Raw genomic sequence first — 19,621 nt, 5'->3', positions numbered from 1 at the left:
GCTACAGTATTTCAGCAGGAATGAGTTACAAGTCCATGTCTCCTATTTTCGTTGCATAAAATATAGTTTACTTAAATTTAGGCTCCAATCAAGACAAGCTTCTTCTCATCAAAACAAATTAAACACCTCCTTCCTTCAAAGGGCCAAACCAGACTATGCAGATACGTACAAGGAGAGAGAATTATTCCTAATATATTAAATAAAGCACATTGTAGATTTTATAAGGCACACACCATTAGTAGTAACATTGAAATGTATTGGTTTTTAAAGCAAACGCTGGGTGGCTAATCAGTCGAGACTGAGTTCCTATTGACCTTGTGTAGACTAGAGAGTCACAAGCCCTTCTTGGAGACTCAGCAGATTTCCAAACTAGAGGAGAAACCACCTAGCTATACCCAGATATATGCAATTTCTTAAGTGAAAGTTTATGGCAGACCCTACCACATAAATATTGACATACCCCATTAGTGAGTTCTTTTATTCTCAACCAATCTTTTAAACATTATACAATTTCCAGGTTAAAAAAAACAACAATAAACCTTTAGGTTTGCTATATGTATTTTTCTAGCTCAAGTGGATTCTAACTGAACAATAGTGCCAAGATTCTGTCATTCAGAGTTGGAATACTCAGATAACTAATTTTCTGTATAGAATGATCAATGCTTACATTATATGAATTCCTAGAGATCAGCAACCAATTCTCAAACATTACATAGGGTGTTGAGCGCAATGAATATGCCAGGAGGGAGTATCCTCCTTTTCAAAGGCCAGTGGTCACGTTGGGTGGGATTTGTCATGTCTGTTCTGGCTTCTAATTTTCCATCAAAATTAACATCTACAACACAGTTGAAGTTGTGAAACACACTAAAAGAAAGTAAAGAAGATGGGTACAATGAGATCTTTCACAAGTTGTACTGTCTACTATGGGAATGTTGCTGCAACGATTAATTTTATTTGTCAAGTTGACTTGGCCACTGAGTCCCCAGATATTTGGACAAGCACTAATCTGGAGGTGCTATGGAAGTTTTGAGGATATTAACATGTGGATTAGCAGACTGAATAAAGCAGACTGCTCTCCAATGTCGATGGCTCTCCATCCAATCAGTTGAAGGCCTGAATAGAATAAATTGGCTGAGTCTCAGTAAGAAATAAGGAGTGGGGCGCCTGGGTGGCTCAGTCAGTTGAGCGTCCTACTTTAGCTCAGGTCATCATCTCGTGGTTCATGAGTTTGAGCCCTACACTGGGCTTGCTGTGGTCAGCCTGTCAACTTGGAGCCTGCTTTGAGTCCTCTGTCCCCCCTCTCTCTTCCCCTCCCCTGCTTGCATGCTCTCTCTCTCACACAAAAAATAAATAAAAGCATTAAAAAAAAAGGAAGGAGTAAAGAACAAATTCTTCCTGCCTCACTGCCTTGAGCTGGAACCTTGGTCTTCCCTGCATTTGGACTCAAACTAAAATATTGGCTGTTTTTGGGTCTTGAGACCGCTGGCTTATAGTCTGGAATTTAACCATTGGCTTCCTTGGTTCTCAGGCCTTGGACTGAACGTACGCATTGCTCTCTCTTGGGTCTCTAGGTTTCCAGCTTGCTGACTGCAGATCTTGGGACTTCTCAGCTTTCAAAATGCATGAGCCAATTCCATACAATAAATCTTTACACATAGATATATATAGTTTCTCTGGAGAACCCTGAGTAATATAGTTGTATTTTCCAGAAAGTTGAAGGCAACTGGCTTATTTATTTCCCCATACACTGAGGCATATTGGTCCATTTTTCTTCAAATCTAAGGTCTCATATCAAAGAAATCAAGAGTTTCATTTTCAAGGACACATTATTAGTTATGCTTGTCTGTGGAAAAGTGATAAGGCTAAAGAAAAGTGAATTCCATCATTGATTAAAATTGTTGTGATGGCTACATAATTCCTACGTGTCTATGGAGTAGATAGCCCTGCATCACTTTTTCTTTGCATCTCCTCGCTAGCTCTGAACTCAGAGCTAGAGAAATGAGTAGCCAGAATAATCTGGAAGCTAGGGGGTCATTTCTTACACATTTTCCTCATCTTTCTTAAACTGCTTTCCTAAATCTGATATATAACACAACCACAGCTAAAGGGGGAAAAAATTTCTCCCTCCCCAATCTTAACATACGGTTAAGAAGTTTGAAGTTTGTCTATGACACATCATTGTAGACCTATATGGCTACTAAAATTATTACAGTTATTTACTATGCTGATTAGTCTTTGTTGGTAACCCTTAATGGCAGGCTCCATGTATCACTCACAACTATTAGCTAGTGTTACACTTAATAGAACAGAATGACTATTTATTAAATGCCCAGCTTAGTGGTGGTTGGTTGAATATATGGTTCTGTGTATTTAGTAGAGTATTATGCGAAATTTGTGGTCTTACCATATATATTACAGTGGGTAGTTGACGTTTGACCTTCCCTTCCCACTTTAGACATGGAGCATGAATTCTTCAGACATGGAGCATGAATTCTTCATGCTTATCATCATTAAGCACAACAATCAACCTCGTATTGCCTTTTCTCTATTAAATTGAATGAATGTTCATGTCTTCCAAACTTGATCAGTAATTTCCCTGTAACTATAACTATCTTTTTTATTATGTTAGCCATTATATCTACATACAATTTTTGATCAAACTGTTTCACAATTTGATATTTGAACACTTTTGATAACAAATGATTGAACAAACAAATGATTATAGTTGCCAACAGATATATAATTAATACCTTGTCATTAGACTTTTTTTTCAGTGAGTCTGGACTTAGTCTTTACCTGTAACATATATCTTTGAAGTTAAAGACTGACTTTTCTTATAGTTTATAAAGTTAGTCTCATTTCTTTTTAGTACACTGATCAAATCAATGATGTGTTTATTATCTGTTTTAGAACTAGTTTCTATAGCTCAAACTATAAATGGTATAAGTGGGCTTTCTATTCCAGTTAAAAATCAACTATAGTTAAAGCTAGCATTTTGTAAATTAATCTCTCAGAGGATTCTTCAGTGCCTCCTTAAAGGGAACTGATGATTTTGGCAGCTTCTCAATTCTCTTCCATCTGTAACTTCTCCTGGTTAACTAGTCCATGAAGCAGAAAGGAAGGACTTCTCCAGAACAGTGCAAACCATCAGCCAATGGATGCACTGTTTTTATGTTTTGTTTTGCTTTGTTTTTTCCCCGTGCATTTTCTAGTGCATTTTAGACTATGCAAATGGAAGTAAGTATTTAAAAAAATACAGTGACACAGGAAAATAAAGAGAATTAATATAAAAATAACTTCTGAATTCATGAGATATATTGTGTAGAAGATAAATAATCAAATGTTAACAGCATAATCCTTTCAGGTTTGAGTTCCTTGAACACATGATGCAGGAGGTAGACTATGATGATTATTTAGTACATTTGCTCTGAAAATGGAGTCGCTCATAATTTTCACAGCTTTAGTTTTCTGGCTTCGTAAAAAAGTGACATGATCTTCTAAGTGTATTTCACATATTCCTCATTTTTATACGTACCATAGGTGAGCAAGATTGAGAACCTAAGAGCTTTATCATTTATAAAAGTACGAGGTGGGATGTAGGAAGATAAAGTCTCCCAAATAATTACGATTTCAACACAACAGAAGGGTTCAATGGTACCATCTGCCTCTGCCCAACAATCTTTTTCAGTTTCTGTTGCGCCATCGTCCTAGATTTACTCATTTTAAAACTTAGGATAACAAAACAGGAGCACTTCTTGGAGTGATAATATTTTAGGCTTCACTGTGGTTTGTAACATCAACTCCCTGACTGCCAGGATCAGGCTGTGTTGGGAAGCACAGAGAAGACAGAGACATACTATCCTTCTGGGAGAGGGCATGCCAACCACAGAAACAGACGGGGAAGAGCGGATTCTGGGCAGAGGACTCTTGCACAGGCTTCATGCATTTACCAGGACTGATTCCACTCACTCTGGCCACAGGGCACTCAGGCACATCCTATACTCTGATCTGCATTTTATTTATTATTTATTTTTTTAATACAAGTTCTCTTAAACATGTTAGTTGTCATGTCATGTTTTCTCTTGTACTATTTCCTCTGCCCTCACACTGACTGATCTCCTTTAATCTCATTTTGGGGATCTTTCTCATGAATGTTCTCAGAGAGGAGAAAATGAACTTACCTGGTGTTTCTGTTGTTTTGATTGAACTCTGATTCTCAGCTTTAGAGAAAAGAAAAGAAAGAAAAGAAAAGAAAAGAAAAGAAAAGAAAAGAAAAGAAAAAAAGAAAAGAAAATCACTACAAGGAAATGTTGACTGTCCCAATTGTTACAGGTCGTAAATGGATATAGATCCTACTTCATTTCTGATGCACTTTTCTTTGAATCATAAAATCACAAGGTGTTCCTGGTTAGAAAGACTTTAGAGCGAAGGTCAGCCATTTTTTCTTCTTAAAAGGCCAAATAGTAAATATTTTAGGCTTTGTGGGTCATAAGTCTCTGTAGCAAGTATTCAACTTGCCGTTGTAGTGTGAATGCAGTCATGCATAACACCTAAAAAGTAGGTATGGCTGTGTTCCAATGAAACTTTACTTACAAAAACAGGTGGGGTGCTAGACCCCGTCTGTGGGCCACAGTTTGCTGAATCTTGTTTTAGAGCATCTGGTACAACTCCATATCCTCAATAAACCAAGAAAATGCAGACAACTACAAATCCTTTGGGCGGGGCTTAATGAGTGACATGGCCATGTGTCATATTCCCACTAAGAGATGATGCATTTCCTGACCTGAGAGAGACTCAGGAAGGTTTGGACAGATACCTCTCAAACTCAGGGAATTCCTTTAACATAAACATAGTTCAGATGAGCTTTCTACAATAAAATTACTTGAAAAAATTACAATCAAAGATCACTTCAACAACTTTGAGTGTATGTACCATGAACAAAATCTGTCATGTGAAAAATAGAGAAAAACAGAGAAAATGATTTTAAAATAACCAGAAGCCCAATAGCGATAGTTTAAAATATCCATTTGACCCCTTTGTGTGTTCACTTGACCGCCTATCAGCATCTCAAATTTAACATGCTTAAAAGAGAACTCTTGACTGGGATCCTTATATCTTCCTCTTCCCCCACTTTCTTGGTTCAGTGCATGGTAACATTGTCCCCCAGCTGCACAAGCCAAAAAGTAGTAGCCTTCCGTGATTCTCCTCTTTTTCTCACCCCTATGGGCTTTGGCTTCAAAACATATTCCAAATATATTCATTACTTAATTGGCTACTGTTCATCTAGCACCGATCTCTCTCCCTAGTACCTGCAATAGCCACCTAGAAAAATCTATTTAAATTTAAGCTTCACTACTCTAATGGCTCCTTATTCCTTTCACTATGGATGGTAAGTCTTTACAAGACATGACCCCCTGTTTCACCCTGATTGGTAGATAACATCATGGAGCTCTTCCTACCTTGGGCTCCTCTGCTCACTCTTCCCTGTGCCTTGGTGTTCTCTCAGGCTACGCTCTGGCTTCCTTCTATCTATCGTGACTCTGCTCAGATGTCACCACTTAGAGAAGTCTTCTCCAACCACCTCACCTAAAGCGGACTCCTTATTTCTCTTCAAACTCCGCCACTCGGCTTTGTTTGCTCAACAGTCGTTTTATTACCACATTGACATTTTTAAAATGTACTTGCTGTCAGTTGAATATGACTCCAGGAGGACAGAGATGGCATGTTTTATTCAGAGCCGCAATTTCAGTACCTACCACCAGGTCTCTAGTAAAAACGTGGAATGAGTGAGTGAGAATAGGAAATAACAATAGTAATAAATAAGACAAATTCTACTTACCTGAATTCAATTTTTCAGGGAAAAGAATGTGTTATTTAAAATTGCCAGTTGGACAGCACTCTCAACAATAGCCAAATTATGGAAAGAGCCTAAATGTCCATCAACTGATGAATGGATCAAGAAATTGTGGTTTATATACACAATGGAGTACTACGTGGCAATGAGAAAGAATGAAATATGGCCCTTTGTAGCAACGTGGATGGAACTGGAGAGTGTGATGCTAAGTGAAATAAGCCATACAGAGAAAGACAGATACCATATGGTTTCACTCTTAGGTGGATACTGAGAAATTTACAGAAACCCATGGGGGAGAGGAAGGGAAAAAAAAAAGAGGTTAGAGTGGGAGAGAGCCAAAGCATAAGAGACTCTTAAAAACTGAGAACAAACTGAGGGTTGATGGGGGGTGGGAGGGAGGGGAGGGTGGGTGATGGGTATTAAGGAGGGCACCTTTTGGGATGACCACTGGGTGTTGTATGGAAACCAATTTGACAATAAACTTCATATATAGAAAAATAAAATAAAATAAAATTGCTAGTTGGATAACTATAGCTACCATTAAGCATACTCTTATGATTAGTTCCACATATTATTTGCTGATGTCTGCAAGGGACAGACAATTACCATTCTGCAGATCTACAAATATTAGCTGAGAAAAGTGAAACTCCTTTCTCAAGGTGGGGACAACGATTATAAATTAGGTGTGTTCATTCTAATGTCTATCCTCTTCTACTAAATTAGACAGTTTTTCTATCCACTAACCCACCTTGAATGGAAAATTTATGTAATTAATTTTTGCTTTTGATAACTAGTTAAGATACTTTTGAACATGGCATAATGCTGTATTTGGAAGATGCAGTTAAAATATTTATCAGCTGCTAGAGGATTAGGATGCAAAGACAATTAAAACCCTTTGTTCCTATTGCTATGAATATCAGGTCATAACCTTTCTTGCTGATAGACTTCATTAAGAATGAAAAAAAATTTAAACTTGTATCAGACAAAACCTGATTGTTCTGTATTTAGTTTTTTTATTAGCCTTCAGAAATGCATAATAATTTTAGAAGGACGTGTCATTTATAGAAAATGAACTATGTCTTAAGGCTTAGCTGAATCAAAATAATAACGTATGTCAGTGCAAAACCCTTATATTGAGTGTACGAAGAGGTCCAGACTTTCTTTTTTTTTTTTTTTCAGACTTTTATATATGAATGCATATGCTGTTTTTTTTTGAGGAACAAATTCTGCAGATCTTAAATATTTAATCAAAACTAAAATAGATACCTTTTTTTGTATGAAATCAAAGAGAGATTATTTTGAAAGTAATGAAGTGTTTTCATACGGCACTTCAAATTTGGATTCAGTTCTGTGGGCATAAAAGTTTAATAAAGATGAATGTTATAGAACACGGATAAAGTGGGAATTCATGAAATGTGAAGACATTTACAATTGTTCCCGAGTTTTACTTGTAAGTTTCATAATACATGTTTTTAGAAAAATCTAAACTCTGATCTATAGTGAAGTGAGTAAAGTCAGATAGCAAATGAGTGTAGTGCATGCTATTAAGCTACTCTCAAATTTAACTATTTAGTAAAGACCAAAATCTTAGTCAAAGTGGTTGGCAACTTTAGTTGAGTTTTATTCTATGAAATGGAAGTATTATGAAATGCAAGATAACTTCTAAATTTTCAAACTTAAATCCACATTAATCGAAAACTATACTCAGTTAGTTTTTAAAACAGAAAGCTTAAACAGCAAAACAACAAACAACTTTGCTAAATATCTCTTATAAAGAATATTGTGCTCCTAACTATATATGCATATATAACTGTATATAGTTATGCATAGAAAATGTCACTAACAGGAAAGGAGAAAAGATACATTCCCATATATATTCCATATATAATTCTTTACTGATATGCTTAAAAATAATTTACTATGCCCAATTCATGTTTTCCTTATCATTTTCTTATGCACAGCGTTGGCTGAGTCATTATATGTGACATTAGAGTTGACCCCAGATCAACACAGGTTTGAAATGTGTGGGTCTACTTATACACGGATTTTTTTTTTTTTTTTTGGTACAGTGTAGGACTATAAATGTATTTTCTTTTCCTAATGATTTTTTAAAATTTATTTATTTTTGAGAGAGAGAGAGAGAGAGACAGAACTAGAACGGGGGAGGGGCAGAGAGCAAGAGGGAGACACAAACTCCAAAGCAGACTCCAGGCTCTGAGCTGTCAGCACAGCCCAACGTGGGGTTCAAACTCAGGAACTGCGAAATCATGACCTGAGCCAAAGTTAGACGCTTAACGGACTGAGCCATCCAGGAGCCCTTCCTTATGACTTTCTTAATAACATCTTCTCTTCTTTAGGTTACTTTATTATAAGAATACAGTATATGATACATATTACATACATGTGTTAATTGGCTACTTATGTTATTTGTAAGGTCAGCAGTAGGCTATTAGTAATTAAGTTTTTGGGGAGTCAAAGTTATACGTGGGTTTTCTACTGCCCAGAAGGTCAGCCCTCCCAACCCCCAAGTGTTAACTTGTATTTCTGGTTTGGCTAAACCGTGACTTGTGCATGACTCAGACTTTGTTGTCCTAAGAATTCCTCTTGTATCTGCCCATGTGAAACAATACAAACTAATTAAATATCATGTAAGAGATGTTATGATTAAGTTCCCAGATAAGTGGCATAGGTAAATGGTGCAATTCCCTAAGGAAATAATGAGCCTGGGTGATCTGATAAATTAATAGTTTCCAAAGGATGAGATGCATAGCATTTATGAGATTCCATAAGGCAGTACTGGAAAGTGACATTAAATAAGATTGAAACATTCAATGAGAATGTTATTAGCTTTTCAGCTTTCTTTCAGTTTATTTGGTTATTTCAATGAGGAACTTTCAAAATTACAATTTAATGCAAATATGTGATGGATACCTAACATGTGCTTATCTTGATTTATTTTTTTTAAACAAGAATGACCAAAGCCTTAAACAAAGAGCCTTTGGCAAGCAACAAAACCTAGCTAAACTTAATTATATTTTGTTTTGTTTTTTAATTTGTTTTAATATTTATTTTTAAGAGAGAGAGAGAGAGACAGAGTGCCAGAGGGGAGGGGCAGAGCAGGAGAGGGACACAGAATCTGAAGCAGGCTCCAGGCTCTGAGCTGTCAGCACAGAGCCTGACGTGGGACATGAACTCATGAACCGTGAGATCATTACCTGAGCCAAAGTCAGATGCTTAATCCAGTGAACCACCCAGGTGCCCCTTTACATTGTTTTTATAGTGATTTTATAGCTACTGTTGATGCCTAATGAAACACATTTTTCATTTACAATGGTTTTCTTTTCAAGCAAATTTAAGAACAAAAAGTGCATCAGTTTAAAGGAAGCTAATAAATAATAGTGCAAATGGTTTACATATCTCATAACACTCATTAAATTGTGGGAAATACTGAGCTAAAATCTTGTAGAGGCCCTTGATGGATGTATAGAATCGGAATAAGCAATTGGAGGAAAGAAGAGAGGAAGAAGAAATAGGAACATGCAAATGAGGAGCTCAGGATGAAAAAGCTGGTCAAGAATAAATCTGGCCCGATGGGTGAACCACCTTTCTTAGAATCACAGGCTTATATTCTGGGCCAGTCAATCAGCCGATTTGTGTTGTAATTGGTGAACACTTACTTGTCAAGCATATGATTCACACAATTAAAAGCAAATTGTGGGGTGCCTGGGTGGCTCAGTTGGTGAAGCGTCCAACTCTTGATTTCAGCTCAGGTCATGATCTCACAGTTCATGAGACTGAGCCCCGTGTCAGGCTCTGCACCGACAGCACAGAGCCTGCTTGGGATTCTCTCTCTCCCTCTCTCCATGCCTCTCCCCCACTAGCATGTGGTCTCTCTCTCAAAATAAATAAATAAACTTACTTGTTTTCTACTACCTTTATATACTTCATATAAAATAGTCATGATGAGAACAAATAGGGTATAGTGAAGAGTTTATGAGTTTTGAGGCAAGAAAAACAGTGTTTGAATTTAATTCTTTTAATTTAACCATGGCCAAGTCATTTAGTCTTTCTGAACCTATTTCCTTATTTGAAACTGGTGTGATAAATACCAACTTTGCCTGGCCTTTATAAGGATTATTATTAATAAAATAATAGCTAACATTGATTATGTTTACTTGCCAGAAATTGTTTTAAGCTTTGTGTATTTTATCTCTTTTAATCTTCACAAGAATCCTATAAGGTTATGATCTTCTAGCTCTTTTGCAGATGAGGAAACTGAGGCACAGAGAAGTTAAGTGGCTTATCAAAGGCCATAGTACAAATAAATGATTGTGCTATTATTTGAGCCTGAGCAATCGCACTTCAGAGTCATGCTTCATAACCAATAAGCTAACTTCCTCTTGGCATGATTAAAGAGCTTAATTTTTTTTTTTTTAATTTTTTTTTTTTTCTTCAATGTTTTTATTTATTTTTGGGACAGAGAGAGGCAGAGCATGAACGGGGGAGGGGCAGAGAGAGAGGGAGACACAGACTCGGAAACAGGCTACAGGCTCCGAGCCATCAGCCCAGAGCCTGACTCGGGGCTCAAACTCACGGACCGCGAGATCGTGACCTGGCTGAAGTCGGACGCTTAACCGACTGCGCCACCCAGGCGCCCCGCTTAATTTTTATTTTAAGACGGATGTGGTGCCTGAAAAAGCAGGGCTTGAGCGTAGGTTGTTCTCATGTTTAGCTACCAGTATATCTAAAATGTCTATTTGGTTATTGTACAATTATCTCTGGTTTTGGTGCAGACATAAACTCCATACTAAACTGGAATAAATTATATTTATCTAAGAAAGATACATATTTGATAAACTAGTTACTATTTGTAAATGTTATTGCTCTTCCTTAATAACCTACTGATGACTTATAAATGTTATTCATTTCTACTTGACAGAAGCCAGATTTTAAGTCTGTAATACTGTATATGCTGTGGTAGCAGAAAATCTGGCTCTGCAAAACCCTTGGAGGTATTTGGACCAAGTCCTTGCCTTCGCTGAGTTAAGTATTGGCATATTGTCCATCTCGATCTGCCTTCTACGTATAATCTTATCCACATTCTTTCCTCAGCCAAGTGAGAATTCACCAGCAAGAGAAAGAGTAATAGTTTTCCCTTCCTTGCCAATCTCTTGCAGCGTGTACCGTGCTTGCTTTTAAATCTGGTTACAGATACCTACGTGATTAAATGACCAGCAAGAAAAGCACCTATGTTGCTTTCTCCTCTCCATCTTCCTCTTCCTTTACTCTTCTCTCCTCAGAAACCAACTGAATGTGCACCCAGTACCTGGGAATAGGACCTTATTGGAACAGGTCTTTGCAGTGGTAATTAAGTTAAGGAACTTCATAACTTCAGGCATCTGTATAAGAGAATGCACAGGGGTGCCTGGGTGGCTCAGTCGACTAAGGGTCCGACTTCGGCTCAGGTCACAATCTCGCAGTTCATGAGTTCGAGTCCACGTCAGGCTCTGTGCTGAGAGCTCAGAGCCTGGACCCTGCTTCAGATTCTGTGTCTCCTTCTCTCTCTGTTCCTTTTCCTGCTTACACTCTGTCTTGCTCTCTCTCCCAAAAATAAATAATAAAAACATTAAACACTCAGAAAATAAAAAAGAAGAAAATGCACAGACAGAAAGAGGAGACACAGAGGGAGGAGAAGGCATGTGAATACACAGAGAAAAAGACCATGTGAAGACAGAGGCAGAGATTAAAGGGGTGCATCTACAAGCCAAGGAATGCAAAGGCCTTCTGGCGGCCATCCCTAGAAACTAAGAGGCATGCCAGGCACAGAAGCCTTTTAATAGACTTGTAGTGAATAAACTAATTTATTAACTAATTCAACAGGCTCTCATTTATTTAACTGTAAATTCAGAACACTAAATTAGTGATACTTTCTATCTTAAAAGTTCTGGAATTCCAGGAACATGTCTTCTCCAGGTTGAATAAAAGAGTAACATAGGAGAAATACACAGAACTTTAAGAGAATGGGAAATGATTAGAGATAAATGGTTTGAGGATTTGCTTCTTTTTGATCTACATCCTTTCTAGGGAGTAAAGCAATAAATTTCACTAACTCTTCTTTACTTGAAATCAAATCTACACTTCAGATGATGTACCCACAGTGCTTTTACCTGATAGTTACTATCCAAGGATCCATTACCCTATGTTTAAGAGGAAGATAAAGCTTCAGCTGTTCAACCTTCTCTTACCAGTAGATTGTTTGGTTCTCCTCCTGTCTCTGGCTCTTGGGTTTGCTAATTTTGAATATTTATGTGCGTGATGGGTAGAGATGGAAAGGGAACATTTCTCTGCTAACTGGGAATCTGGGCTAGCTCCTGGTTTCATCAGGCGCAAATGGAAATGCGTGCAAACTCATTACAGCAAATGGATTCCATACTAAGCAGGAAGCACCTTGAGAAACAAGAGAGGCCTGAGGCGAAATGACTACCCCAAAAATGAGTTTTGTAAAAAAAAATATCTAAAGGATTTAGTATGGAACTGGTTAATCAAATGGCAAATGCAAAGAGTAGCAGTAAATACCTTTATTTAATTATCTTGCTTTCCAGGGTGCCTTATTTTTCAAGAAATAGCTTTGTGGGTGTATTTTTTTTTAAACTACTTGGAAGAAAGCCACTTCAAACTGTGTTTAGAAGCTAAATAAATACAATAGTCCCCAGAACAGAGATGCATAGGGCATTTTACTGCATAAATCAAAGTAAAATTAGGAGTCTTAATGGACTCATGGGGCTGACCACACACTTCTGTATAAGTGCTAATTTTAATAAACCATGGTCCCTGAATGACATTTTCCTAATCAGTGACTGAATGAGTATTAGTGCAGAATACAGATAATTTGAGCTTAGTCTTCAATTGCTATACATTTTGCAGATGCATATTTAGTTTTATTCTTGTTTATATTCAGGACAATCATATTATGAAATGGATGGGGTTTGGTCTGCTAAAGGTACCTTACAGACATATATTGCCTGCAAAATAGATTCTACTTAACAGAAGCCAAAACACTACCACAAGGAAATGTTCTACATATGAAGGAGCAATGGCCCCTCTCTTCAAATTCCTCTATGTGGAAATTGTCTCATTAAATAAAACCATTAGTTCACAGTTATGGTATGAAATTAGGCTCCTTCTATATAACTTCCTTTATGCTATGCTAAAGAGAATTCAATATAATGGGAAAATGGATGTTCCCGATGTGTTTCTATTTTTTTTTTTTATGTTTATTTTTGAGAGAGACAGAGTGTGAGCAGGGGAGGGGCAGAGAGAGAGAGAGAGAGAGAGAGAGAGAGAGGGAGACACAAAATCCAAAGTAGGCTCCAGGCTCTGAGCTGTCAGAACAGAGCCCAACGCGGGGCTTGAACCCACGAACGGTGAGATCATGACCTGAGCCGAAGTCGGATGCTTAACCAACTGAGCCACCCAGGCGCCCCTGTTCCTGATGTACTGGGCCTTGCACATCCCACTTGCCATGTCCTTCTACCATAGAGATCTCCCAAGAAGAGACTTGGAGACTGTAAGTCATCTATAGCTGTTTCTTATTAAGGACTATGGATATGCCAAGAATGCCTTTATTGTTTATAATGGATGGTGTGTGATAAGGCTGTTATGGCAGATTACTAGCTTTTCCAGTCAGGATATTTTGAATAAAGATACCAATTACTTCACACCATGGAGGCCAGGATTTGGGAAGTGCTTATAGTGACGATATATGTGGTTGGAGCTAGACAGTTGTCTAAGCTCAAGGGAGCTCTAGGTCTTGCCGCTCTCTCTGTTTCTCACGAACAACTTAATCTTGCTCATGGGGTCTGTTCATCTCCCACATCCCTTCTCTCCATTCTTCCCTATCAATTTTTATTATTCATACCATCTGTTTGCTTATGCCATAGGTATGCACAGGAGTCGTCATGGTTGTCTCAGACTCACTCTGTTGAAACCTTTCTGCTTCAGTTTTCACAGCTAATCACTTTTCCATTTGTTTGAGTTTTCTAGTTAAGGTTACACAGAAAGTAAATTTGATTAGACTAGCTCAACATTTTCTTTCCTTTTGTTTTTATTTTATTATTTTATTTTATTTTTTAATGTTTATTTTGAGAGAGAGAGAGAGAGAAAGCAGGAGAGGGGCAGAGAGAGAGGGAGAGAGAGAGAATCCCAAGCAGACTTCTCACTATCTAAGCAGAGCCTTGACGTAAAGCTTGAACTCATGAACCATGAGATCATGACCTGAGCGGATATCAAGAGTCAGGCACTTAACCAACTGAGCTACTCAGGTGCCCCTCCTTTTATTTTTAGGTAAAGTTTTATAAAGAAATTCACAACCAAATTCACTCATTTTAAGTATACAAGTAAATAATTTTCAGTAAATTTATAGAGTTGTACAACCAAAACTGTAATCCAGATTTAGAGTATTTTCAACATAAAAAACTCCCTTGGGACTTTCTGCAGTCAATCCCCAGTCCCACCTCCAGCTTTAGGCAACTACTTATGTGGTTTCTGACCCTATAAGAATGTCTATTCTGGATGTTTCATATAAATAGAATTATACAATATGTGGTGTTTTTTAAAAGGCTTTTTTCACTGAGCATAATGGTTTTGAGGTTCATGGTATTACCACATGCATCAGTAATTTGTTCCTTTAAATTGCTGAATAGTAGCCCATTGTATGGATATCCTGTTTTAGAATAATCCAAACCCATTTCAAATGGAAAAACCAATGGAATATTCCATCACACCAGTTAGTGGGCATTTGAATTGTTTCCAGTGTGACTATTATGAATATTGTTACTATTAATAATGTCTCAAAAACACCTGTCTTGATTACTATAGCTTTAGAGTAAGGCTCGAAGTTAGCTTATGTAAGTCCTCCAACTTTGCTCTTCCTTGACCAAATAGTTTTAGCTATTCTAGGTATTTTTCATTTCCAAATATTATTTAGGATCATCTTATCAATTTCTAATGATTTGCTGTGATTCTGTGATTCTGATAGGAATTGAATTGAATAAATTAGTCAAATATTTATCAATGGGGGGGAATGCCAACTTAAAATATTGAGTCTTTCCATCCATGAATATGTAATATCTTTCCATTTACTTAGATATTTAATATCTCGCAGAACAATAGTTCATTGTGCAAATCTTACACTTCTACTATTAAAAATATTCCTAAATATTTTATTCTTTCTGGTGCTTTTGTTAATGTCACTATTCCCTTAATTTTATTTTTGAATTGTCATTATTAACATGCAGAAATATGGTTTATTTTTGTATCTCTTATATCTTGTGATAGGAAATACTCTATTAGCTTTAGTAGTTTCTGTATTTTTTGGTTTTCTACATAAATTATGATATAGTATGCTAAGAAAATCTGTTTTATTTCTTCCTTTCAAATCTGTATGAATGGATCTATCTATCTGTCTATCTATTCTACCTACCTACCTACCTACCTGTCATCACCTTATTGTCCTATCTAGGACCCTTGGTTATAATTTTGAAAAGAATGGACTCTTCGCTGTGTTCAAGATCTTAAGAGGAAACCATGAAATATTTCACTATTAAGGATGATATTTTCATAGATACCCTTTTCAGTTGGGGGAAATTACACTTTATTTCTAGTTTACTGAAATTTCTAATTAAAAGTGGGTACTAAATTTTGTCAAATGCTTCTTCTGCATCTACTGACTCCACCAATATAGTGCGTTGCTCTACTAGATTTTCATGTAATAAGCCAGTCATACATTCCTGGATGAAAATCACTTATTTATGTTTTCTATCCCTTTCTGTATGTTGCTAAAGTTGGTTTGTTACTATTTTATTAAGGATAGTTGCATCAATGTTCATGAAGGATATTGGTTTTCTTTACTTGATTTTGTTTTCTTTTCATTCTTTTCTAGCTTTGGTACGAGGATAAAGCTGGCCTCAATTACTTCTGTAGTGTTCCTTCCTCCTCTTCCTGAAAGGATTTGGGAAGAATGGTATCATTTCTTTTGAATATAGAATTCAGAATTGAAGCCATCCTGCTTGAAGTTTTCTTCATGGGACCATTTAAAATTTCTAATGCAATATCTTTAATTGTTTTTATATCCTCTCAGACTACCTATTTATTGAGTCAATTTTAGCAATTTGTTTCTTTCTAAGAATTTTCCCATTTCATCAAAGTTTTCTAATTTGTTGCCAAGGTCACTTTTTGTGCTTTGTGTCAGGGGATATCATAGATTACTGTTTGGCCTTAAAGTGATCTTTCCTGGCACCCACCCATTTGTGGCTATGGAGGGATAAAGTATCACGGTACAAAGCCAAGTTGCCAAATGGTTGTCCAATTTGGTAGAGACCAGATAAGACAGGTGGGGGCATGGTTCTTCGGTAGTTGTGGGTTGGAAAATGTTCTGAATTTAATGCTATCCAACATACAAATTTAACATTTCAGCATGAATTTTTACACTTACTCTTGTGTTGGGAACTCTGTGATGTTGAAGCAGCATTGGAAAGTGGAGGATTTGTCACCGTTGCATTTGCAGTGGTGAACTCACTCTTCTTGACATCCTTGGTTGTGTTTCCTAATGATGTAAAAGGATAAGCAGCCATCAGGGGTATAACCAATAAATAGTCTCATTAGCATTAATATTAAAATCCAGTTACAACTTGAACTTTAGTTACTGAAAGTCTTCTGATCAAGATTTAGAAATTCAACATTTTGGTGAGTACCTTTTGGTGATCAGTTAATTACATCAAGAAAATGGAGGAATATTAGACTCTTCTCTATGTCTGCTATAGGTTATCTCATTTGAACAGAACAGTAATCCTATTAATGAAGTAATAATTATCATCATTCTTTAACATATGAGATTCAGAAAAGTTAACTTCCCCATTTTCATGTAACTTGTAACAGAAGAGAGGCAGGATCTGAATCCAAGCCTTTCTGATGCAAAAGTTAATCACTCAGCTACCCTAGAAAGGGGGTGGTAAGAAAGGTGGTAAGAAAGAAAGAAAGTAGTTTAAGATGGTAGTTCCCATGCTGTCTGGGAAAGAATTTTTAGGTGGGTGAAATAGACAGCAGGAAAGGGATAACAGGAAGTACATAGAATAAACTTTACATTTTTTTGGCAGAAGGGGAAGGAGAATTAACAACAAAGGAAAGGTAACCTGAACTTACCAAAATAACACTGGAATATGACTATTTGAAAAAATTTATATTTACACAAATATTATAAAACCAAAATGATGAATGCCCCTCAGTCTTTTCAAAGTCTAAAGTGGAGAACATTGGGTTAGTGAAGAAACGACAGACATGATGATTAGTGCGTGCTTAGAGTTAACTAGATATGATGGTAGCTGGAGGTGGGAGGAAATCAGTTTAATAGATTTCTTTCACAAGGTAGGCTGAACTGCTGTTTTCAATTGCCAATCAGCTTCCATTCTATGGCAGCAAGCATCTATAGTGTAATGCAAATTTTTAATGCAGTTGAGAGATTCATGCTGGAGAAATTGATAGTTTGCAAGAAGCCCTCATAGACATTGGGCAAATATGTTTTCACACAAGGAGGCTTCAGGAATTGGTATGCCAGCAAAATATAAATATAAATTCAAATATAGGCCATAGCATTAACACTGCATATGGTAAAGAAAGATTTGAAATGGGCAAAACTTCAGAGGAATCTTAAAGTATTAAATTGACAGATAAATATTTGAGAAAGTAAAGAGAGAGCTTGTAGCAGAAATTGATGTTTGTGATAGCATGGAAGTACAAAAGATCACCCTGAATACAGGAACTCCACACTCGAGAATGAAGAAGGAATATGTGGGGTAAAGATTTTGCTCCTCACTAGAACTCCAAGAACATATTCTTGAAAAGCATTGGAACAGGATTTCCTCTTTAGAAATATTTGGTGAAGAATTCTTCTTCCAAGTTAAAAATAGAAAGCCATGAAACAGCTATCCTGATGGCCTAAAGAATTCCCTAGCATAAGACAGACTCAAAAGTCTTGGACATGGTAAAGAGAATATATATTTAAGAAAGATATGGGAGGCTGGCTGATTAGCAAAATACAAAGAAAAGAGGAGAATAATGGAATATCTGGGGATACAATGCCAAAGAGATTGCTTTGAGAATTGCCTATTATTGATGTGGAATATACATCACAAATGAGGGTAGAATGAGAGCCCATACTTAACACAGGACAGGTTGTCAATTACACAGTGTCATGTAGGCCATGGAAGGAATCTTGAATGCTTTAAAGGTAACCAATGTTTTTAAACATACATGGTGGACCTAAAACAAATAGAAGGAAAGATGCAGAGACAAATGCTGCCACAGCCATAAATTTTGAAATTTTCCTAGTATACTGAGATGTCTCAAATTCTAGTCTCAAGAGAGAAGAAAATGGGTGACCTACATTTATTAAGATATGAGACTCTTAAAAACTGAGAACAAACTGAGGGCTGATGGGGGGTGGGAGGGAGGGGAGGGTGGGTGATGGGTATTGAGGAGGGCACCTTTTGGGATGAGCACTGGGTGTTGTATGGAAACCAATTTGACAATAAACTTCATATACTGAAAAAAATAAATTAAAAAAAATAAATCTTTAAAAAAAATAAAAATAAATTAAAAATAAATTAAAAATAAAAAAAAGATATGAGAATCACAGTCGTGTATTAACATCTTGTTCGGAAAATTTTTCCAATTGCACTTGGAGTTCTCACATAGTAGATTCTGGACTCCTGCCAAAAAGTGATTGCCATCTCAGAAAAATGAAACTAATCTTAAGGCTGTTCTTTTAACCGATATGGCTTGCTGTCCTCTAGTTTTTCTGTCTGGTCATTTCCCCCAGATAACACTATGTATCTTTGATCTACAGGTGCAAATTGTACTGTAAACCTAGGTGATATTCTATGTATTCGGTTTGACAAACCTTATTTAGCTTGAGTAATATTAATTTTTTTAATTTTATTTTTTATTTTTTAAAATTTACATCCAAATTAGTTAGCATATAGTGCAACAATGATTTCAGGAGTAGATTCCTTAGTGCCCCTTACCCATTTACCCCATCCCCCCTCCCACAACCCCTCCAGTAACCCTCAGTTTGTTCTCCATATTTATGAGTCTCTTCTGTTTTGTCCTCCTCCTTATTTTTATATTATTTTTGTTTCCCTTCCCTTATGTTCATCTGTTTTGTCTCTTAAAGTCCTCATATGAGTGAAGTCATATGATTTTTGTCTTTCTCTGACTGACTAATTTCACTTAGCATAATACCCTCCAGTTCCATCCACATAGTTGCAAATGGCAAGATTTCATTCTTTTTGATTGCTAAGTAATACTCCGCTATATATACATATATATGTATATACACCACATCTTCTTTATCCATTCATCCATCGATGGACATTTGGGCTCTTTCCATACTTTGGTTATTGTTGATAGTGCTGCTATAAACTTGGGGGTGCATGTGTCCCTTTGAAACAGCACACCTGTGTCCCGTGGATAAATGCCTAGTAGTGCAATTGCTGGGTCATAGGGTAGTTCTATTTTTAGTTTTCTGAGGAACCTCCATACTGTTTTCCAGAGTGGCTGTACCAGTTTGCATTCCCATTGAGTAATACTAATTTAAATTGTGATATCAAAATAGTATTGACTTTACTCTTAGGACTTGTTTTGAAATTCATGCCCTTTTAAGTCTTAAAACTTTGGTATAGGTAGAATGAATGAAAGACAAACTATAAGAAT

The 19,621-nt window shown here is 36.7% G+C and overlaps 1 protein-coding gene across 2 annotated transcripts in view; it reads right to left on the bottom strand.

The window, feature by feature from the left end:
• EMCN (endomucin) overlaps nt 1-19,621 on the bottom strand; it is a 103,085-nt gene that overhangs the window by 31,236 nt on the left and 52,228 nt on the right. Inside the window, exons 4-5 of one of the 2 annotated variants that reach the window (XM_006930944.4) lie at nt 16,347-16,457; nt 4,182-4,220 (exon numbers count right to left, since the gene is read on the bottom strand). In XM_006930944.4, coding sequence (XP_006931006.2) covers nt 4,182-4,220; nt 16,347-16,457 — 150 coding nt within the window. The remainder of the gene's footprint in view (nt 1-4,181; nt 4,221-16,346; nt 16,458-19,621) is intronic. The other variant, XM_003985140.5, reaches the window with a different exon arrangement.

The sequence above is a fragment of the Felis catus genome, chromosome B1 (assembly GCF_018350175.1).
Source record: "Felis catus isolate Fca126 chromosome B1, F.catus_Fca126_mat1.0, whole genome shotgun sequence".
Lineage (NCBI taxonomy): Eukaryota > Metazoa > Chordata > Mammalia > Carnivora > Felidae > Felis > Felis catus.
The sequence above is the reverse complement of the archived record's forward strand: the minus strand, read 5'-3'. Positions and strand labels throughout refer to the sequence as shown.